General features: G+C 43.8%; 1 protein-coding gene across 3 annotated transcripts in view; it reads right to left on the bottom strand.

Moving 5' to 3' along the window:
* XPNPEP1 (X-prolyl aminopeptidase 1) overlaps positions 1 to 16,790 on the bottom strand; it is a 61,199-nt gene extending 44,409 nt beyond the window's left edge. Inside the window, exons 1-3 of one of the 3 annotated variants that reach the window (XM_081252907.1) lie at positions 16,699 to 16,790; positions 8,948 to 9,036; positions 4,205 to 4,329 (exon numbers count right to left, since the gene is read on the bottom strand). In XM_081252907.1, coding sequence (XP_081109033.1) covers positions 4,205 to 4,329; positions 8,948 to 9,036; positions 16,699 to 16,730 — 246 coding nt within the window. In that variant the 5' untranslated portion in view covers positions 16,731 to 16,790. Of the gene's footprint in view, positions 1 to 4,204; positions 4,330 to 8,947; positions 9,037 to 16,083; positions 16,183 to 16,698 lie in introns of those variants that run through there. The other 2 variants (XM_081252908.1, XM_081252909.1) reach the window with 2 other exon arrangements.
* Between the last annotated feature and the right edge of the window lie 3,692 nt (positions 16,791 to 20,482).

Raw genomic sequence — 20,482 nt, 5'->3', positions numbered from 1 at the left:
AACACAGATTTTATCCTAACTCCAGGCAAAAGAAAACTGAAACTAAAATACCAACACTACAAAGCTTCCAGCACACCCTTAACTGGAAACCTTCAAAGGTTACTGCAAGTAATACTCACAGGTCAAATCTTTCCATACAATGAGGCCTCACCTGGAGGTGAAGGTTCATAAATAAAGCAGAACTAGTAGGAGTTTGGCTGCTGCTCCACGACAGCCTGTGAGACCCTTTCAAAGGAGAGACCCAGTTTCGGACAACAGTGTGCTAGTGCTATGAGGGTTAATGTTATGTGTCAACTTGACTTGCTAAGGGATTCCCAGATAGCCAGCTGGTAAAACATTATTTCTCGGTGTGTCTGTGAGGTTGTTTCTGGAAAAGATTAACATTTTTATTGGTAGACCCAATAAAGATCGCCCTCACCGATACACATGGGCTGCATCCAATCAGTTGAAAGGCAGAGAATGAAAAACACCACTGGTGAATCCAGCAGAGAATCCATGTGACAGGAAGCCCAAGTCCAAAGGCTGAAGCCTGGGCCTGACAGGAGGCAAGGAAGAGCCCATCAGAGGTACCCAGGCAGGAGAAGAAAAAAGGAGTTCCTTGAAGACAAGGCCAAGGTCTGCCCTTCTTAAATGGTGGGATGCCCAGCTCCTCTGCTACTTACACCTCCTCAGGTCCAAGCTATGTTGGCTACCCTACCTACTCATCCAGCCCTTAGTCAAGATGAAACTTTGGTTCCTATGAAGTTGGTGAACCTTGTTCATCTAGAGAACAGAAGTGAATGGAAGAATTGTGTTACCAAAGCCCCACCCTAAACGCCACCAGTCTCTCCTTACCTCCCCCGCCTACTAAATTTAACATTACAGTACACGGCCACCTCGGCTTTCTCACGTGCCAACAGCCCCTTTCCGGCCTGATCTGCTGTTTCTCCTACACTTACACATTGTTCTCCCACCTCCCCCCTTCACCCCTTCAACCACTTCCACTTGCCAAACCCTCATCTTCAGGGGCCTCTCCTCTTTACACCTCCCCTTCCTCTCACGTCTTCAAGGAGCAAGTTCAAACCCACTGTGGTACAAAAAGTGCTACTGAAGATCAACAGACTAAGGAATTCCATGGAACAGAGTCCCCTACCCCACTCCTGAGATGACTGTGGAAATTCCATGGACATTTAAATCTGAAAAGTGCTGAATACTTCATCTGTTCCTTAGAGTTGTACAGTGCACACTCATATATTAAAGGCCCTGAGAAATCCTACAGTTAAGAAACTGTTCAAATGGGCAAAGGACTTGAATAGACACTTCTCCAAAGAAGATACACAAATGGCCAACAAGCATATGAAAAGATGCTCAACATCACTAATCATCAGGGAAATACAAGTCAAAACCACGAGATATTACCTCATATCCATTAGGACACCACCATCAAAAAAAAGAAATAACAAGTGTCGGCAAGGATGTAAAGAAATTGGAATTCTTGTGCACTGTTGGGGTAAATGTAAAATGGCATGGCCACCGTGGGAAACAGTATGGAGGTTCCTGAAAAAATTAAAAATAGAATTACTATAGGATCCAGCAATCCCACTTCAGGTATATATCCAAAAGAATTGAACAAGATTTCAAAGAGACATTTACAGATCCATGTTCAGTGCAGCATTATTCACAGGAGCCAAGAGGTGGAAGCAACCTGAATGTTCATAAACAAATGAATGAAGAAAATGTAGTATATGCATACAATGGATTATTATTTAGCCTTAAAAAAGAAGGAAATCCCATCATAAGCTACAACATGGATGAACCTTGAGGACATTACACTAAGTGAAATTAAGCCAGTTACCAAAAGACAATACTGCATGATTCCACTTAGATGAGGCACCTAAGGTGGTCAAATTCTTAGAAAGTAGGATGGCAGTTGGCGGGGACAGGGAGAGGTGTTCAGTGGCTGTAGTTTCAGGTTTGCAAGATGAAAAAGTTCTAGAGATCTGCTGTACAATTATGTGCACACAGTTAACACTGATGCATTGTACAGGGGTGTGAAAAATGGTTAAATGTTAAGTTTTTTTACCACAATAAAAAAAAAAGAAACTGTTCAGCTCATTTCACTATTTTCTTGACCCCTGACTACATTTTTGCAGAACAGCTTACAAAACACAACAGGAATGCTGTAAAATATGGTTTGGGAAACTCTGTTCTAAACATCAAAATATCCTGAATGTCATGCCGTTGCCTCAAATCATCCAATCCCTTTGGTTATTCATTTCAGCCCTTCATTTGCTCCTGAGGCCAGGAAATCTCCTGTGCCTCCAAGCAGGGGTCCAATCTTGACGCTGTCCCCAGGTTAACACTGGCTTGATATTGTCATGACCATATGGTTTGCCACCGTTGGAGGAGGGGCAGAAAGGAGGTCAGCTAGCGTAGACCTCTTTTGGGAACTTTGCTTCAGCTTACAGTAACACCCTTATCTGTCACCCCCTCCATCATGGCAGACCCTCATCAGTCATGTCAGTGCCACACGTGATCTCACGTGAGCAAGCACACACGCACACATACGTACTTATACACTCACAGTGACCAAGGGTAAACACCAAGCTACTACACCAATCAAGTTCTCACCCAGGACTCCGGATTTGGAATTAAGGTTCTGGCTCAATCTGGTATCTTGAAAGTAACAGATAAAGAGATATATATGCAGAAACTGTGGGGTGGCCATCTATTCACTATCTACCTTGTTGCCTGAGACAGAAAGAAACTTATCTGCAGCAAGAGCTGAAACCCCTCCCATTCCAGTCCTCCTAGAGGGCCAGCTGCACCTTGCCCTCAGGTTCCACGGGACATCCTACCTGAGGCACAACTCCAGAGAGTACCATTCACAACCTGGAGTTGTGCCAGTACAGTGGCCCTGCCCCTAAATCCTTATAAAACATCATTTTTATTGCTCAAAGTACTTCAAGGTGGTTTCTATTGCCTGCAACTAAAGAATTGTAGAACACCAGTATTTCTGACTATTGCTTTTTACTTCCTTAGGCTTTTGCCAGAGGAACTTACCACCTTGTTTCTGAAAAGCACTCTAAGCTTCCCTGCTTCTCTGCCTTTGCTCCTACTAATCCTTCTATCTAGAATCCCTTCCCCCTTCTCTATTTACCCAACTCTATGCGTCCTTCAAGGCCAAGTTCACATGCCTCCCCTGCCCATGAAGCCTTCCATCACCCTCCCCTCTCACCCTCAAACATCCACAGCCCTCTGCCCAGGTTTTCTTGATGGCACGTCCACATTCCACCTTGCAATATAGACATGTGTATGCATATCTTAACTCCAATACTAAACTGTCTGCTTCTTGAGACCAGGACCATTCTCATCTTTGTGTCATGTGCCAGACCTAAGGCAGTGCACATAAACAAAGGCTATAAAAAGTATATGTGTAGATGACTCTATGGAAGAATAGCACTTTGTATACCGTCTCAGGTCTCTACTAAACCGTAAACACGGGGAGGGCAGGAATTCAAATTTAAATTCGTCTTTGTAACCCTGCAGTACCATGACCATGGTGTAGGCATCCAAATACCTGCCGAGTCAATGACCTAAAAAAGTAAATCCTAGAATCCTTTCGTCCTCTGCTTTTCAGCCCCATCACATGCAGTCTCCACCTCTCTAAACCTGGCTCTCCCATAATTAAATCACTCGTGTTCTCAGATATAGAGGGCACTTATTGAAATGCTTCCACCAAAGGTGGTGGCTGGGGGGGGGTGATGGGGGTAATATACAGAATCATCCCTAAAACCTGCTAGAGTGGAGATCCACGATGAATTTCTGGCTGCCCTTCTGGCTGTGCCAGTGGGACAGGACAGTCTGGATGGGGAGAAGGGAGGCAGGACAGACAATTCTGCTGGGGACGTGGTGTGGCAAAGGAGATGGGGTAAAGTGCGTCAGCAACAGAAAGGTCCAGACTTCTGCCCGTTCATTTATCTCCTAATTCTTCCACAATTTATGGAAAGCTAGCTATCTACATTGGAAATAAGGAAGCCAGGGCCAAATCAATAAGCATTCAGTGAGACTCTACTGGACACCGGTCCCTGTGCTTAGCCCTGGAGAACATGCTTAGATGTGGGTTGACAACTTGAATCCTACAAACACATTGGGGCTGAGGGAAAGGAATAAAAAGAAACGAGGGGCTGACGAGTTCCATCACCAGCCCATCTCCATTCAGTACCTGGTGGGCATCTCCCGACGGGATGATGTAGGCCTGGATTGGCTCTGTCACATACTCCAGGTTCCTCATGGCTTGTCTCAGCTGCCGAAGCAGCTCCGAAGTTACCTTTGGAGGCATTCTGCTGTCTGCAACAACAGGAGAGTTTGTACCAAAACCAGACTGCTCCACGCCACTCAATGACTAGTTAAGTACCAGAGTGGTACATTTGTTATAACTGATGATCTATATTGACACATCATGATCCCCCAAAGTCCACAGTTTACATTAGGGTTCACTGTTGGTGCTGCATACTCTATGGGTTTTGACAAATGTATAATGACACGTATCCATCATTACGATTTAATAGTTTAATAGTTTTCATTGCCCTAAAAATCCTCTCTGCTCAGTCTATTCATCCGTCTTTCCCCTCCCCCCAATCCATTGGTATGACTAATCTTTTTACTGTCTCCGTAGTTTTGCCTTTTCCAGAAAGTCATAGTGTTGTAATCTTACAGTATATAGCCTTTTCAGATAGGCTTCTTTCACTTAGCAATATGCATTTAAGATTCCTCCATGTCTCTTCATGGATTAATAGTTCATCTCTTTTCATTGCTGAATAATATTGCATTGTCTGGATGTACCACAGTTTGTTTATTCATTCACAAACTGAAGGACACCTTGGTTGCTCCCAAGTTTTGGTGATTATGAATAGAAATAAAACATCCATGTTGCAGGTTTTTCTGTAGACGTAAGTTTTCAATCCCTTTGGATAAATACCAAGGCACATGATTGCTGGATCATATGGTAAGAGTATATTTGGTTTTGTAAGAAACTACCAAAATGTCTTCTAAAGTGGCTGTACCATTTTGCATTCCCACCATTAATGAATGCAAGTTCCTGCTGGTCCACATCCTAGCCACCATTTGGTGTTGTCAGACTTTTGGATTTTGCCAACCCTTTTTTTAAACAAATAAAAAATACTTGACTTAACCAAAAACATCCTAATGTACAATGTTGTAAGTAATTTACGTTGAGGCTATTGTACTACAGGTTATCTTCAAGAATTTACACTCTGGCTCACTGTGGCTTGTACTCTGCTAGGTATAGATCCTTTTTTTGTTTTTTTTCTTTAGCATTTTTATCTGCTGCTTCTCCATCATCACCAGCACCTTAGGCTATAAAAGCCTCAGTCTTTATGGTTATCTCCAATAGATTCCCCTATGAGGTACCATACTACTACTCTTGGGACTCACTGAAAAAGTGCCCCATTTTATTCATAATCTGCAAGGGCAGCTTCAGCTGCTGGCCTCAGGGCTCCCACTCAGAAGTCTCCGAAAGACAGAAGTACTCAAAGAGAGAGACAATGGAAATGGTCCTATTCATGATTCAAACATGTCCATGATCCCTGCATTACAGATGCTTTTGAATACTTTTCAGAGGGGCATCCTTTCCTTTTATCTGACCTACTGAGCCTATAATTTCTCATGTACTTGAAAAAGAGGGATCCGAAGTATCTAATCTGACCTAAATTTATATGTCAATACCTCCACTGGGTTCAAAATGAAGCCTATTATGACCTCATAAGCTTGCCGGCATCTGAAAACTTTATTATGACGTCTTTCAGGAGCTTCAGAATAAATCTGTGTTTCCGAGCCATATTTCTGAGCAATCTAACATTTTTAAAAGTCAAGCAAAAACGTAGACATCCTTTGGAGCAGTATTCCAACCTTGGCTGCACATGAGAACTACCTGGGGAACTTATTTAATTAGTCTGGAGTACAGCCTGAGCATCTGGAATTTTAAAAAGCAACTATATGACAGTAGCCAGTATATTTTCTTTCAAGATCATTGATTTCCTCATAGAATTTGGCTTCTATCTGGGCACATCCTGACGTGCAGATTTTGATGGCACCGACTGGGTGTTTATAGCCCTGACTGTAGTATGGATCAGTATTATGTTACTGACTTCATCAATAAAGTCAACAGAACTAATGGCAAGCACAAAATCCTCAATTACAAACTGAAAACCATCAAAGGCAAAATGGAGCCGGTCAAAGATAACCTCTGCTTCCTGGTCACCACAACCGGCCTCCTCAACACCACATTCTGACCTTCATCACCATCTCTTGCCTCATCATTACATGCCTCCTCTTGACTGGCCTCCCCGGAATCACCAGCATCCTCAGTTTCACTCCACTACAGTGGCATCTTCACACTTCCCTCCACAATGCCACCTGCCCTCCTCATCACTATTCACATCTCTCCTGCGCCTTCCTTCCTCATCCTTCATACCCTTCATATTTGGTCGGTGTCCTGAGTCTAATGCAGCCACTTGTCACCTATATCAGACCCAATGAAAGAACTCCCAATACCACAACCAACAGGTAAGATGTGATAAGGGGCAGTGGCTGAGGCAACGAATGGGCTGTGGCAGTGGAAGCACCTATCAAGGAGGAGGATACAATGGGCAAAGGCGGCTGAGGGAGAGGCGGCCAAAGGCCAACAGACCTTAAAAGTGACTGAATGGCTGAGCAGCTAGAGCTGAGGAGGAGACAAAGCAGGTGTAATTATAAGACCCAGCCACTGGGGTGGCAGCAGTTAATGAGTCAAGATGGCGGAGGTGAAAATTATGGCTGGTGATCCTCACAGGGTAATGTTTATGAGGATTAAATGGGCTACTATATACAAAGCACTTAGAAACAGTGCCTGGCATATAGTAAACGTGGTGTTTGCAATTACTAGAGGTAGATACACAATTAACTAACTATGAAAGCAATGTGATAAATGGTGCATTAGGTGTATATATTGCTTCCCCTTAAGGCAGGGACCATGTCATCGTCATCTCTGAATCCAGGTATCTAGCCAAGCACCTAACATACGCATACACTCACTCAAAGATGGCTGAATGAATATCACAACTTTGTGTCTATGATCTTTTCAGACTCAGCATAACAGTAACGAATCTTCAGTGAAAGAAAGCTAGGATCCTAGAAGATGCTGTATAATAGCATCTGCTCATTCCATATCCCATTACTTTTCAGAAACGTTAGAAGCAGCCAAGAGCTAATCAGGGTGTGCAGGGAAGGGGGGAGCCAAGAACAACAAACCTAGGCCATGATGTAAAATTAGCCCATACATTGCCAGGTATTTTTAAATCATGCTTTAAAAAGAATGACTCATTTGAAAGTCTCTTGCATATGTGGGTCTGCTTTTAGACATAAGCTCCTAAACCTTCAGCCTTTATCACAAACAGAAGACTTTTCACTGCTTGGAAGCATATGAAGAGCACACCCTATTTACCTCACTGGGTGGCTAGAAGAATTTAACATAACAGCATGTGTGAAAGCTCCATGCACAGCATCTGATACATTGTAGAAGCTCAAGAAACATTATTTGAATCTGAATCTGAAGCGCCAGCTGGGATTCCTACATGCCTTGTTATAAGAAGAGAAGGGACTAGTTTACTCCAATTTCAGCATCTTAACATTTGCACAGATGCCGAGCTGCTTTTCCAGCATTTAGAGATGGTGGTTTGTTTCTCTGTCCCACTGCTGAGCAAGGGCCAAGGGCTTTACATACATTAGTGGTTAATTCTCACAATAATCCCCCCCAGGGAGATTTCACTATTCCCATTTTACAGATAAATAAACAGGAGTTAAATCCTTGCCCAAATCAACTGGGTCATCAGGACCAGGACCCAAGCTCTATCCAATTACCAAGTGCATGCTCTATTAGATCATATTATCTAGGGAACATAACAGAGGCTCTCTTAAAGCATTCTAAGACCAAAGGAATCGAAACAAGTGGGTTCCAGTTTCCAGCTGGGATTTACAACCTCAGACAACTGAAGCTCCCTGAACCTCTATTTCTTCAAATGTAATAAAAAGAAAGGTAAGTTCTCTTCAAACTCTAAATTCAATTATTCTATCACTTTTCCCTTTCCTACTTCCTCTTTTCCCCATTCCTTCCTCTCCTCCCTCCTAACACGGCCCAAAATGTGTTGGATACATCTACATTTTTAAAGAAAAAGGACCTAAAATTGCATGTAGTTGCAGCATTGACCTTCCAAAGAGAGACCTGTTATGGTTTCTAATGTGCTTCACGGATTGATTTTTTCAGTCAACTAGAAGGAAACACTATAGTTCTCCTGGGTAGTCCACAGAAAAGCACCAGTTTACATGGGCCAGAAATATAGAAATACACCACTTTTCAGAATTCAGGTTTCTGGCAACCCAATAATATAACTAACCAGCCCTGGGAAGAGGATATGGTTCCAGAAAATTTTCCCAAAAAGATTTTCCTGAATGCCCATTTAATTTATAAAGCACAATAATACACCATAAACTTTTCTTATTTCATAGTCTTATGATGAAAACTGAAAGCTAATCTCTAAGGTGGTCAATAAAGGATTATATTAGACATTAGAAAAATCAGAATAGGACTTTTTCAATAACAACCTGTCTCTACCACTACCACCACCATCACCACCATCCCAAGAACAGGAAATGCAAAAACCATAACTCTAACTTTCTACTGAAAAATAGCTATACACACACACACACACACACACACACAAACAATAACCAACAACCCGGGAAACCAAAAGACAAAATGGTTTTTAATTTCCAGATATATATCCCTTCATCCCCACTCATGATCAATTATTAATCCCTTACCCTCTCTTCTCTCCCAACTTGGTGTCGGGGTGAGGGAACCCAAAATCCTTTTGAGATGTTCCATCTCAGTAAGAGACAAAATTATTACCTGTTTCTACACCTGGGTCTCCTGAGTGTGTCGCCTCGTTAGGTTCAATTATTCTTAGATTTTTCAGCTGAAAATCCTGGTAGTTTGCCCTAAGGAAGAGAAAGAACAGGATATTGCAGACTTTGACCTTAGTAAACGTGGCAAGGCTTAGTCAGAGAGGAACATCAACTTGACTCAGCCGTTTTCCTTCCTGAGTCAGAAAGACTCTCACCCCAGTATCAGTGATGAAATAAATAAGTTTCAGATAAAACTTGCAGATACAACACCATTGGCAGGTAAACCTTCTCAGTCCCAATCTCTAATTCATGAACTCTCTTCAGCTATGTCTAATCTCCTATTTAACTAGTCTAAAAATATTTTATTTGCAATGACTATATTTTTCACATGTACAGTTCTGTTTGGTTCTTTTTCAAATTTGCCTGTCCTTTCTTCATGCTGTCATATTCCTTCACTATGGTTTCTATTCCTTCTCTTAGCTTTAATTATTTGGGGCCCTTCTTTTAAAGTTCATTTCAGACCCTCAATAGTAATCCTCAAGTTTGCTCCGTCTGCTGGCTCCCTCTTGGTGGGTCATTCTTTTTCTTAGAGACTCACAGACTATTTTATCTACGTGAATGGACGTATCCTGGATTGCACAAGCACTGCTGTCACTGCTGTTTGCTTCTGAGATTAATTTTCACTTTAACTTCTTAGCAAGGAGATTTACATACAAGTGTCCTGTCCTCATACAAGGATAGTCTGGTGCCGTGGACCCCAACTACGAAGGCCTACAGCATGTATAATCCCTCAAGGCTCAGCTTACCAGCTGCCATGCAGGCTTTAAGCTCCCCTACATTTCTGGCACCTGAGGATTTCTCTTTCTTTCAAGCCCATTCAGTCAACAAATATTTACTGAATTACTGAAAATCTTCTATAATCCAGGCCCTATTCTAGACACAACAGTGAACAAAACAGACAACACCTCTGACCTCAAGAGGTTTACATGGTGGGGCAGGGGAAAGCGGGAGGATCCTAGAAGGGGAGGATATAGGAGGAGAGGCAACAGACACAAGAAAACGGTCTATCAGGCAGTGAGTATGTGTTCTGTGAAAAAAAAGTCAAGCAGGGCAAGGGGAAGACAGTGTCAGAGAGGTAAGAGGAAAGGTTATTTTAGATGGGGTTGCCAGGCAAGGCCTCTTTACTAACAGATGACATTTTAGCAGAGACCTAAAACAAAGTGAGGGATGGAGCCATGTGGATGTCTAGGGGAAGAACACTCCAGAAAAGGGGAACAGCAAGTGCAAGGGCCCTAAGGCATGGTATACCTGAAGGAAAGCAAGGAGGCCAGTGTGGTATTGATGTGTGTGTTGGGGGACAGGGAGGTAAGTGGTTAGGAGACAAGATCAGAGGCAACAAGGAGCCTGTTGTTGGCTATAGAAAGGGTTTTAGATTTTATTCAGCTATGAACCTAAAAATAGCTTTGTTATAATTTTACCACATTTCTATGTGCTTAGTCCACCACACAGCCAGACATTTTCACCAGTCACTCCAGGCCTGCTCTTAGATGGCTGCTACTTTAATTTCCTTGGACAGAATGAGGTGTCCTTTACTGGGGGAACCGTATATTCTTTCATTAAAAAAGTAAGGTACCTAAATATTTCTTACAAATACAAATGCAAATATCCTCAACAAAATACTAGCAAACTGAATCCAGTAAGATATAAAAGGATCATACACCATCACCAAGTGGAATTTATCCCAGGTATGCAAGATTGGTTCAACATATAAAAATTAATGTCGGGCTTCCCTGGTGGCGCAGTGGTTGAGAGTCCGCCTGCCGATGCAGGGGACACGGGTTTGTGCCCCGGCCCGGGAAGATCCCACATGCCGCTGAGTGGCTGGGCCCGTGAGCCATGGCCGCTGAGCCTGCGCGTCCGGAGCCTGTGCTCCGCAACGGGTGAGGCCACAACAGTGAGAGGCCCGCGTACCGCAAAAAAAAAAAAAAAAAAAAAAAAATTAATGTAATACACAATGTCAATAGAATAAAGAACAAAAACTACAAAATCACCTCAATAGACACAGCAAAAGCATTTGACAAAATCCAACACCCCTTCATGATGAAAGTACTCAACAAACTAGAAAAGGAGAAGTTCCTCAGTGTGATCAAGAATACTACAAAAGCCATGGCTAACATCAACCTTAATGTCAAAAGGCTGAATGCTTTCTCCCTAAGATCAGGAACAAAATAGAGATGTCCACTCTTGCTACCTCTAGTCAAGATTGTGCTGGAGGTCCTATCCAGGGCAGTAAGGCAAGAAACTAAAACAAAAGGCATCCAGATTAGCAAAAAAGAAGTAAAACTATCTCTACTGCAAATGGCATTATCTTCAATATAGAAAATCCTAAAGAATCCATACAAAAAGTCAGAACTAGCAAAAAAGCTCATCAAGAATGCAGGATACAGGGCATTCCCTGGTGGTCCAGGGGTTAGGACTCCACGCTTCCACTGCAGGGGCACGGGTTCGATCCCTAGTTGGGGAACTAAGATCCCGCATGTCATGTAACGTGGCCAAAAAAAAACGAAGAAGAAGAATGCAGTACACTAAATCAATCTACAAAAATCAATTGTATTTCTACCTACTTGCAATGGACAATGCAAAAATGAAATTAAGAAAAGTTCATTTTTGACAGCATCAAACCAATAAATACCTAGGAATAAATTTAACAGAAGAGGTAAAAAACCTATACTCTGAAAACTACAAAGCATTTTGGAAGAAATTAAAGAGGACCTAAATAAATGGAAAGACTTTCCATGTTCACGGGTTGGAAGACAATATTGTTAAAATGGCAATACTCCCCCAAATAATCTACAGATGCAATGCAATTCCTATCAAATTCCGGCTAGCTTCTATGTAGAAATTTACAAGCAGATCCTAAATTCATATGGAAATGCAAGGAATCCAGAATAACCAAAACAATCATGAAAAAGAACAAAGTTGAAGGATTCACCCTTCCTGATTTCAAAACTAATAAAACTACAGTAATCAAGACAGTGTGGTACTGGCAAAAGGATAGACTTATAGATCAAAGAAATGGAATTCAGAAATAAACCGTCACATTTACTGTCAATTTTTTACAAGGGTACCATTCAACGGAGAAAAATATAGTCTCTTCAACAAATGATGATGGGACACCTGGATATTCACGTGTAAAAGAACCAAGTTGAACGTCTATCCTCACACTGTATACAAAAATTAACTCAAAATGGATCACACAGACATAAATGTTTTTTTAGAAGAAAACACAGGCATAAATCTGCCTGACCTTGAGTTAGGCAATGCTTTCTTAGATATGACATCAAAAGCACATGCCCCAAAAGAAAAATAAATAGACTGGACTTCACTAAAGACTTTTATGCTTCAAAGGATACCATAAAGAAAGTGAAAAGACAACCCATAAAATGAGAGAAAATATTTGCAACTCATATATATGATAAGATTCTAGTATCCAGAGTATATAAAGAACTATTACAACTCAAAAATAAAAAGACAAATATTACAATTTTTAAATGGTCAAAGGTTTTAATAGTTATTTCTCCTAAGAAGATATACAAATGGCCAATAATCACATGAAAAGATTTTCAACACCATCATTCATTAGAGAAATGAAAATCAAAACCACAATGAGATACCACTTCACATCCACTAGGAAGATTATAATTAAAAACAAACAACAACAACAAAAAAAAAACAGACAGTAACAAGTATGGGCAAGGATGTGGAAAAACTGGAACACCCAGACATTGCTGGTGGGAATGTAAAATGGTATAATAGCTTTGGGAAACTGTCTAGCATTCCTGAAAAGATTAAAAACAGAATTAGCCTATGACCCAGCAATTCCACTCCTAAGTGCATACCGAAGAAAACTAAGTCCACATAAAAGCTTACACACAACCAGCCTTTATCGCCTTTGTGCTTCTGTCTGTATTCCAACCCCCTTCCCCCCACTGGATCCTGCTGGAAGGGGCCCGGTGTGTTTCTGAGGCCCGGGTTCCTGTTCCGCTAACCCAACTCTCTAGTCACGTTTGCTTGGCTGTGTAACCAAATAGTTGGGATCACGGAAGAAGTCCCCTTCCCTGCGTGTCAGCACAGAGGCTGTGACTGCCACCCCAGCTCCCCGCCAAGTGCCCTGTGCCTGAACCCGTCCCTGGTGTTGCGCTGCGTGAGTTATGAGGTGCCTTTCCCGGAACCTTCCTCTCGCTTGGACCCAAGAGAGGCTACAGCTCTGGCTGGGGCTCTTGGTTTCGAGAGGGTCTGGACTGGTTTGGGTGCTTTAAAATAGACTTTTCAGTTCAGTGGTGCTTATGGGGGACACGGAAATAGAACTTCAGTGTGAGACTTGGGTGATGGGAAAGTTAAATATTGGTCTTTTTTATTATTATTTTTTTTTGCTTTGCTATTGTTACCACTTTTGTCTCCATGTTAAAATGCCAAAAATGAAAATTTAAAAAAAAAAGCTTACACACAAATGTTCATAGAAGCATTATTCATAATGGCCAAAAAGTAGAAACAACCCAAACGTCCAGCAATTGATGGATAAATAAAACTGGTCTAAACACACAATGGAATATTATTTGGCAATAAAAAGGAATAATCACTGATACATGCTACATCACAGTAAACCTGAAAAACATTTTATGCTAAGTGGAAAAAAGCCAGTCAAAGAAGACCATATATTGTTTGATTCCATATTCAGTGTCCAGAATGGGCAAATCCATAGAGACAGAAAGTAGATTAATGGTTGCCTAGGGCTGCGGTGGAGTTGGGGAAATGAGGAGTGACTGCAATGTGTACAGGGTTTCTTCTGGGAAGGATTCAAATGCTCTAAAAATTGACCATGGTAATGGCTGTACAACTCTGGGAATATTCTCAAAACCACTGAATTGTACTTTTTAATTGGTGAATTGTGTGGTACATGAATTATATCTCAATAAAGCTGTTATATTTTACAAAGTAAGAAACCTCCTTTTCTTGGACAGCGATACAAGTCACATTCTCACCTGATCTCCCTTGACTTAGGCACATTTACAAGATGGCACATTTACAAGATGGTGAGCCAAGGAAGTCAATTTCTCTATCTATTCAAATTTAACTGGTGCCAGTGACTGGTTCAGACACAGGACAAGAGAGCTGGAGGGAGGTTATTCAGAAGTAACCCTATTCATTCACTTCACAAGAGAAGAAACAAAGATAACTTGCCACAGGCCATACACATCAGGAGCTGCAAAGCCAAGACCAGAAATCAGGTCTGACAGCTGATGGTCACAGAGAACTTGAGTTTAAGCTCTCTCTGTCAGCATCACCACCTCCACCTGCCTGTAAGGATCAAAAGAGCCACAAAGCAGCTAAACATTAAAATGGTCACGCTCCTGTCATACCCTGGTCTCTGTAGAGTCCAAGATCCATCTACCCTTCACTGACTTGGACAGACACATTCTCAGACTCTCAGTCAAAGCAGGGCTATCATTAAATGTTAGAGCTAGAATATACCTCAGGGATGATCCAGCTCAGCTCCCCCCTCTAGAAAGAAACTGAGAAACAGAGATCAAACAATTAGCTCAAGGCCTCAGGGCTATAGGATGACACAGCTAGAACTGGAGTCCAGGCCTCCCAACGTCCAGCTCAGTGCTCTTCTGCCCAGGACTTCTTCAGCCTACACCTTCTCAGTGTCATGATGTGCCATGAGATGGGTAAGAAAAAAGAAAAGCATGCAGAGAACTTCCTATTCAATCTTTCTATAAGATGGTTATGGCACATTTTTCTCCCTCTCTCTTTTTAAAGAAATCCCAGCAGTGTTGTTACTCTCCCCCTTCCCCCAGTCCATGATGAGAATCGTACATGTATATCATTCAGGATGGGGCAAAACAAGGACCAAAATGCTCAATCATGCCCTGTGAGGTGAGACAAGGGTAGAATGGAACAAGTTCTAGGATGAAGAAGTGGGCAATGTTATTTTGCCTACCCAGAATCCAACCCTCCTTCTTTTGATCAGAGCACCTAGGTTTTCCTTCCGAGAACGTCTCTTCTCCACTTTCAGTCCACAGAGTTAGAATGAGTCTCACCCACTCACCCACCAAGTACTGGGATCCAGACCTGCTCAATCCATCCCTCCAAATCACAATGATCGGTTCAGGGATGGACATAAGGATCAAATCAGTCCAGTGAGGATCACATCTGGAATTTCTGCTCCAACCATTGGGTAAAAGGGCCCTATTTTTGCGGGGGCTGTCAGACTAGAACTGTCATAACCTGCCAAAGGAGAAAGTCTGCCTGAGAATGAAGCCAACACTGAAGAAATCAGAGCCAAGAGGTGTAAGAGAGAAGCCAAGTCTGATGCCAGTGTGGTCTCGTGGACTCAGCTGCACTAGAAGCCAGCTCACCCCCTTACATAAGTCAATTTGAGTTTAGTTTCCATCACCTAAACTAAGTCATGTTTACACTGAATGGCACTCAAATCCTGCCATTATGGGAGGTGCCTGGGGCAAATGGCCTCCCTTCTCTCAGCCTCTCAATTGCCTCTTGTGTGAGGTAAGGAGGCTCTCTCAGCTGATGCTGAAAGACCCTTCTACCCTTAAAATGTTGTGATTCTATGAATCCAGCAAAGACCAACTTGGTCCTCAAAGGCTCCTTCTCGGCCTAGAAGTTTCTAGAAAGAGAACTCATTATCCACTTGCCAGACCCCACTTCCAGCACTTAACACATAGGCAGCTCCTTCCCCATGCAGGTTAGCCGCACATCAGACACCCTTCCACCGAGCGGGAAGGTCCTCTACTCATCCCCAAAATGCTGTGGCAAGGCCAAGTCCAAGTCAAGGTCAGCTTGGGATCTGTCCACTCACAAACACAAGCACAAGCCATGGTCTGTGTTCAGCAAGTGAGTCTGGCCACGCTGTCCAGCCTCTTCATTCAAGCTGCAACTGGTCAGAGGACAGCTGATTCCGTGTGGATTGCCAGGGAGTTTGGCTTCTGGCCTTTGTGACCTCTCAACGTATCTCTCAGTCTCCCATTTTGTCAGCTGCTCTGGTAAGTATACCCTGGTTGTGGCGGAAGCACAGGCTGAACGCTGTTTAATGTGAAACCAGGGGATTATCCTTCTCACCTCCCTGAATCCAGGGAGAACCCAGGGCAGGTTACTGGTGGGATCTTCCTGGAGATTATGCCCAAGTATTCCCGTGCACAGCCTCTGAAACCATCTGGGTGGGAAGGGCCGCGGCTGCCGATCCTAGTGACAGATCAGGAAGACGAACTGCAGGTGTCATACTGTCATACTGTAATTTGAGAATTAGATTCCCAGGGTAGAGGGGCGAGGGCAGGGGCTCGCCGGCCTCCCCGAACCCCGGGAGGGGCCAGGAGGGGTTCACTTCCTGCCACAGCGGGGCCTCTGGCCGGGCCGGGGAGGGGGCGGCGATGGCCACTGCCCCCTCAGGCCGAGCGCCGCATCTCCGCACACACACTCGTCCGGGGACCAGGCTCGGGCTGCCCGGGGGTGCCCGCGACCCCGCCGGAAACGAACCGGAACTTGCCCGGCTGCATGGCTCCCTCCCCGTGGCCTCGCTCGCTGGACTCCGGTCAGCCCCGGCCGGCGCCCGACTGCGGTGGGCAGCCCGCCGCTCCTCACCCGCTCGTCCCTGCCCTCCCGAGTGCAACATGCGCGCTCGGGGCCGGGGGTGGCGCGCGCTGCCCGGACACCGGCTCCGCGGCAGAGTGCCCTCACCTTACTCGCGGTGCCTTTCTGGAGGCTGCCATTCGGCGGTGACGTGCCCGGCCCACGTCACGGCAGCGCAGACCAGCTGATCTCCCGTGGACCTGCGGGAGGGAAGGAGGCCGGCCACGCCCCCTCCGTGACGTGCACCCGCGCCGCGGCCCCGCCCACCCACAGCCCCCCCCACCCGCCCCCCAGACCGCCCCACCCCCCGGGACCCGTCTGCGTTCCCATCCCAACCCGCATCGCGTCTTTCCTTGCGGCGAGCGAGAGAGTGGAGGCTGTGCCGCGGCGCGTCAGTTCTGTTCATTTTTCTCGCCATTCCCCAGGGAGGAAAAAGAAGGGCTTTGTCGGCTAAAGGGGCTGCGGCTCGATGAGCTGCCCTTCAGGGATGTTCTAGCTTTTAGGAGGACGTGGCCGGTTCTGGAAGTACCTCAGCACGACCTCACTTCCTGAAGCTTTACTATACCCCCCAGATCACTTACACAGGCAAAATCCAGCTGCTCACTCCACTTGGATAGCCAATAGGCTCTTCAAACTTACAATGTCCGAACGGCACTCCTGGCCCAATGCACCAAAACAAAACTGTGCTCCACCAAACATCAGTGGCTAGATCTTGGAGTCATCCCTGCCTCCTCTTTCACACCTCACGTTCAGTCTGTCCGAAAATCGTGTCGGCCATGTCTTCAAAACAGATCCCTAATCCAACCGCTCCTCACTACCCACACCTGTCCCCCCTCTAGGTCTGCGTCACTACCTTCTCACCCTTGTGATTGATTACTCAGGCTTCCCTAGTGCCACGGGCACCTGCACAGTCTAGTCTAAGCACAGCAGCCAGCTCAGTCCTTTGAACTCTGAGATCTTGTCCCTGCTCTGCTTAGCACTTTCTGATGGTTCCTCATTTCACTCAGGCTAAAATCTCTGCTTGATTTGCCCCTAACCATTTCCTGCTGTTCTCACACTGATCACTCTGCTCCAGTGAATCTGACCTCCTTGCTTTCCTTGAAAAAGCCAGGCACACTCATGCCCCAGGGCCCTTGGACTTGCTCTTCCCCCAAATCCAGGGTCCCTTCCTCACCTTTCCCTCCCCTTGCCTTCTAATCTTTGCTCAAAGTATCACCTTCTCAACAGACCTACCCTGATCACCCTATTTAAAATTGTAAACCACCCCCAACATTCCTAATCCCCCTTAACCTGTTCAGTTTTTTACTGTAGCACTTATTATCATTTAACATGATTTAAAAAATGTATTTATATGTATTGTATTCTGCCCCCTACTTTACACACACACACACACACACTTCACACACACACACACACACACACCATAGCCATCAGTGCAGGAATGGTATCTGTGTTGTTTAATGATGAACAATACCTGACATGCTGTAAGTTCTCATTACATATTTTCTGCATCAGTGAATGTCCCCGGAATGTGCAGTACTCAAGGGTAGGGATGGTCGCTCTCTTGTTCATTGTTAGGACCCTGGTGCTTAGAACAGCTCCCAGAACAGAGTCAGCACTTCAGAAATATTTGCTAAATGAAAGTGACCACATTTTTAAAAGCTATCTGCACCTCTTGCTTTGACCTTGGTGAACCCCTGATACACCTGTATCACAAGTAGGTTATGCTGCCTGCAAGAGCTTAGAGTTCTAGTTGTTATTCAATCAACATTTAGACAAGCTAAATTAGACCCTGTAGAAAAAGTATAAAAGAACTAAAAGATGTGGCACCTTGGAAAGCAGCAGACCGTCTGCTTCATTTCCCCAAATTTATGGAGCCAAAAAAAAAAAAAAAAGAATGTAAATATACTGACTGGTTCCAGCCCACATCTAAAAGATGGTGGGAAAGATCAAGTTGTACGGAAAGAAAGGAGATATCTGAGAGACAGATAAGTGGGACCTAAAGGTAACAGGTATTTCCTAATCACATCGCCTAAGAGGAGGCTGCTCAAGATTTATCGCATCTGGCTTTAGGCGAGAAAGAGAAATACTTTGTGTTCTCTGAACTGGATTTGAATTTCTGTTTGCAGGATAACAAAGCATCCCTCCCCTTCTTGAATTTCTTTCAGGAGAGCCTCAGGGAGAAATTATTGAGCCGAATTATCAGCAGAGGGTGAGAACACTGAGGTTATGTCGGGCTTTTCTCCTATCTCTGCAGTCCTCACATGTTTGAAGAGGTGGAACAGTCACACTAACATTTACTGAGTGCTATGTGCCTAGCCCACAACAACCCAATGAGCAAAGGACTGTAATCCTCATTTTACTGGTTGAGGAGACAGATTTACAGTGGCTGAGTCACTTGTCCAAAGTCCGCAAGCTAGTAAGTGGTTGGAGTGTTGTATACATTCAGGCAGCAGGATGGATTCCTAGCCCCCAAACACTTAATCATCACTAAATTATATGGAAGGGACCCTAGAGGTCACCTCATCCAACCTCCTAGTCTACACAGTGGAAAACGGGAGGCAACTGGATTCATCATTCAAACTCAGACTGGATGGGGTTTAAATGTAGCCAGAAACATTGTGTGGAAACATGTTATGGGTTGAATTGTGTCCTCCCAAAATTCATATGTTGAAGCCTCAACCCCCTATACCTCAAAATGTGACACTATTTGGAAATAGGGTTGTTGTAGATGTAATTAGTAAAGATAAGGTTGTACTGGGGCAGAGTGGACCCCTAATCCAAATTACTGATGTCCTTATAAAAAGAGGGAATTTGGAGAGAAAATGCCATGTGAAGATGAAAACAAAAATCAGGGCAATGCATCTACAAGCCAAAGAACTCCAAAGGCTGCCAGCAAACCACCAGAAGCTAGGAGAGAGACATGAAACAGATTTTCCATCCTGGCCCTCAGAAGGAACCAACACTGAGGATACCCTGATCTTGGACTTCCAGCCTCCAGAGCTGTGAGACCATAAATTTCTGTTTGAGCCACCTCGTTTGTGGTAGTTTGTTACAAAAGCCGTAGGAAACAATACAAGATGACTTCTAAATGTTCAAGTGTATGAATTGCAGAACTGTTATTTTGGCCACACAACATTCATCCATTATTCTTCTGGTAACCCTCCTCCTATTTCCCTCTAAGGACCCATCTTTTCTTCCATCCCTCCCTCTCTCATTCTCAGTCTGTGTTATTTGGTGAAACACTTGGATTCCAGGCACAAGCCACAGGGATAGGCTCAGAAATTGCTTTGGGACCGGTGCAACATAATTTCCATGGTGAGTGCTGGAAGAGAGCCCTGTTCACCTCTGCCAGGCAAAAACCTGGATGTATCCACTCTGGAACTGCTGCCTCTATGTGCAGCATGTGGATGGCACCAAAGCAGCCGAAAGCAGAGCAGAGAGAAAGAGAAGCGGAAACCTCATAACATCATTTGATCCCTGAATCCTGCCATGCCTTAAACCAGATCTCCCACTAGACTTTTCAGATGTCAGCCAAAAAATTTCCTTTTGTGTTTAAGTCAGTTTGATATGGATTTTCTGTCACTTGCAATCAAAAGACTCCTCACTGAATCATTTAAGTAAATTAGGTTTCATCTATACAACTGGATTTTATGCATGAAGTAGATATAATTGTATTAATATTGATCATTTTAAACTAAGAAATGGAACAAGTATTGATAGATTGTAAAACAATGGACTATCCCATTTTTATAATTTTATATAAATATGTCTATACTGATATAGATTTATTTTTTAGAATAAAAAGAAGACGATCCACAAAATATTAATAATGCTTATCTCAAGGTGGCAGAATTTGGGATGATCTTAATTTTGCTCTGCTGCTTTGGTT

This window comes from Mesoplodon bidens (genome assembly GCF_964165515.1).
Source record: "Mesoplodon bidens genome assembly, chromosome: 1".
Taxonomy (NCBI): domain Eukaryota; kingdom Metazoa; phylum Chordata; class Mammalia; order Artiodactyla; family Ziphiidae; genus Mesoplodon; species Mesoplodon bidens.
This window is presented reverse-complemented; position numbering and strand designations above follow the sequence as displayed.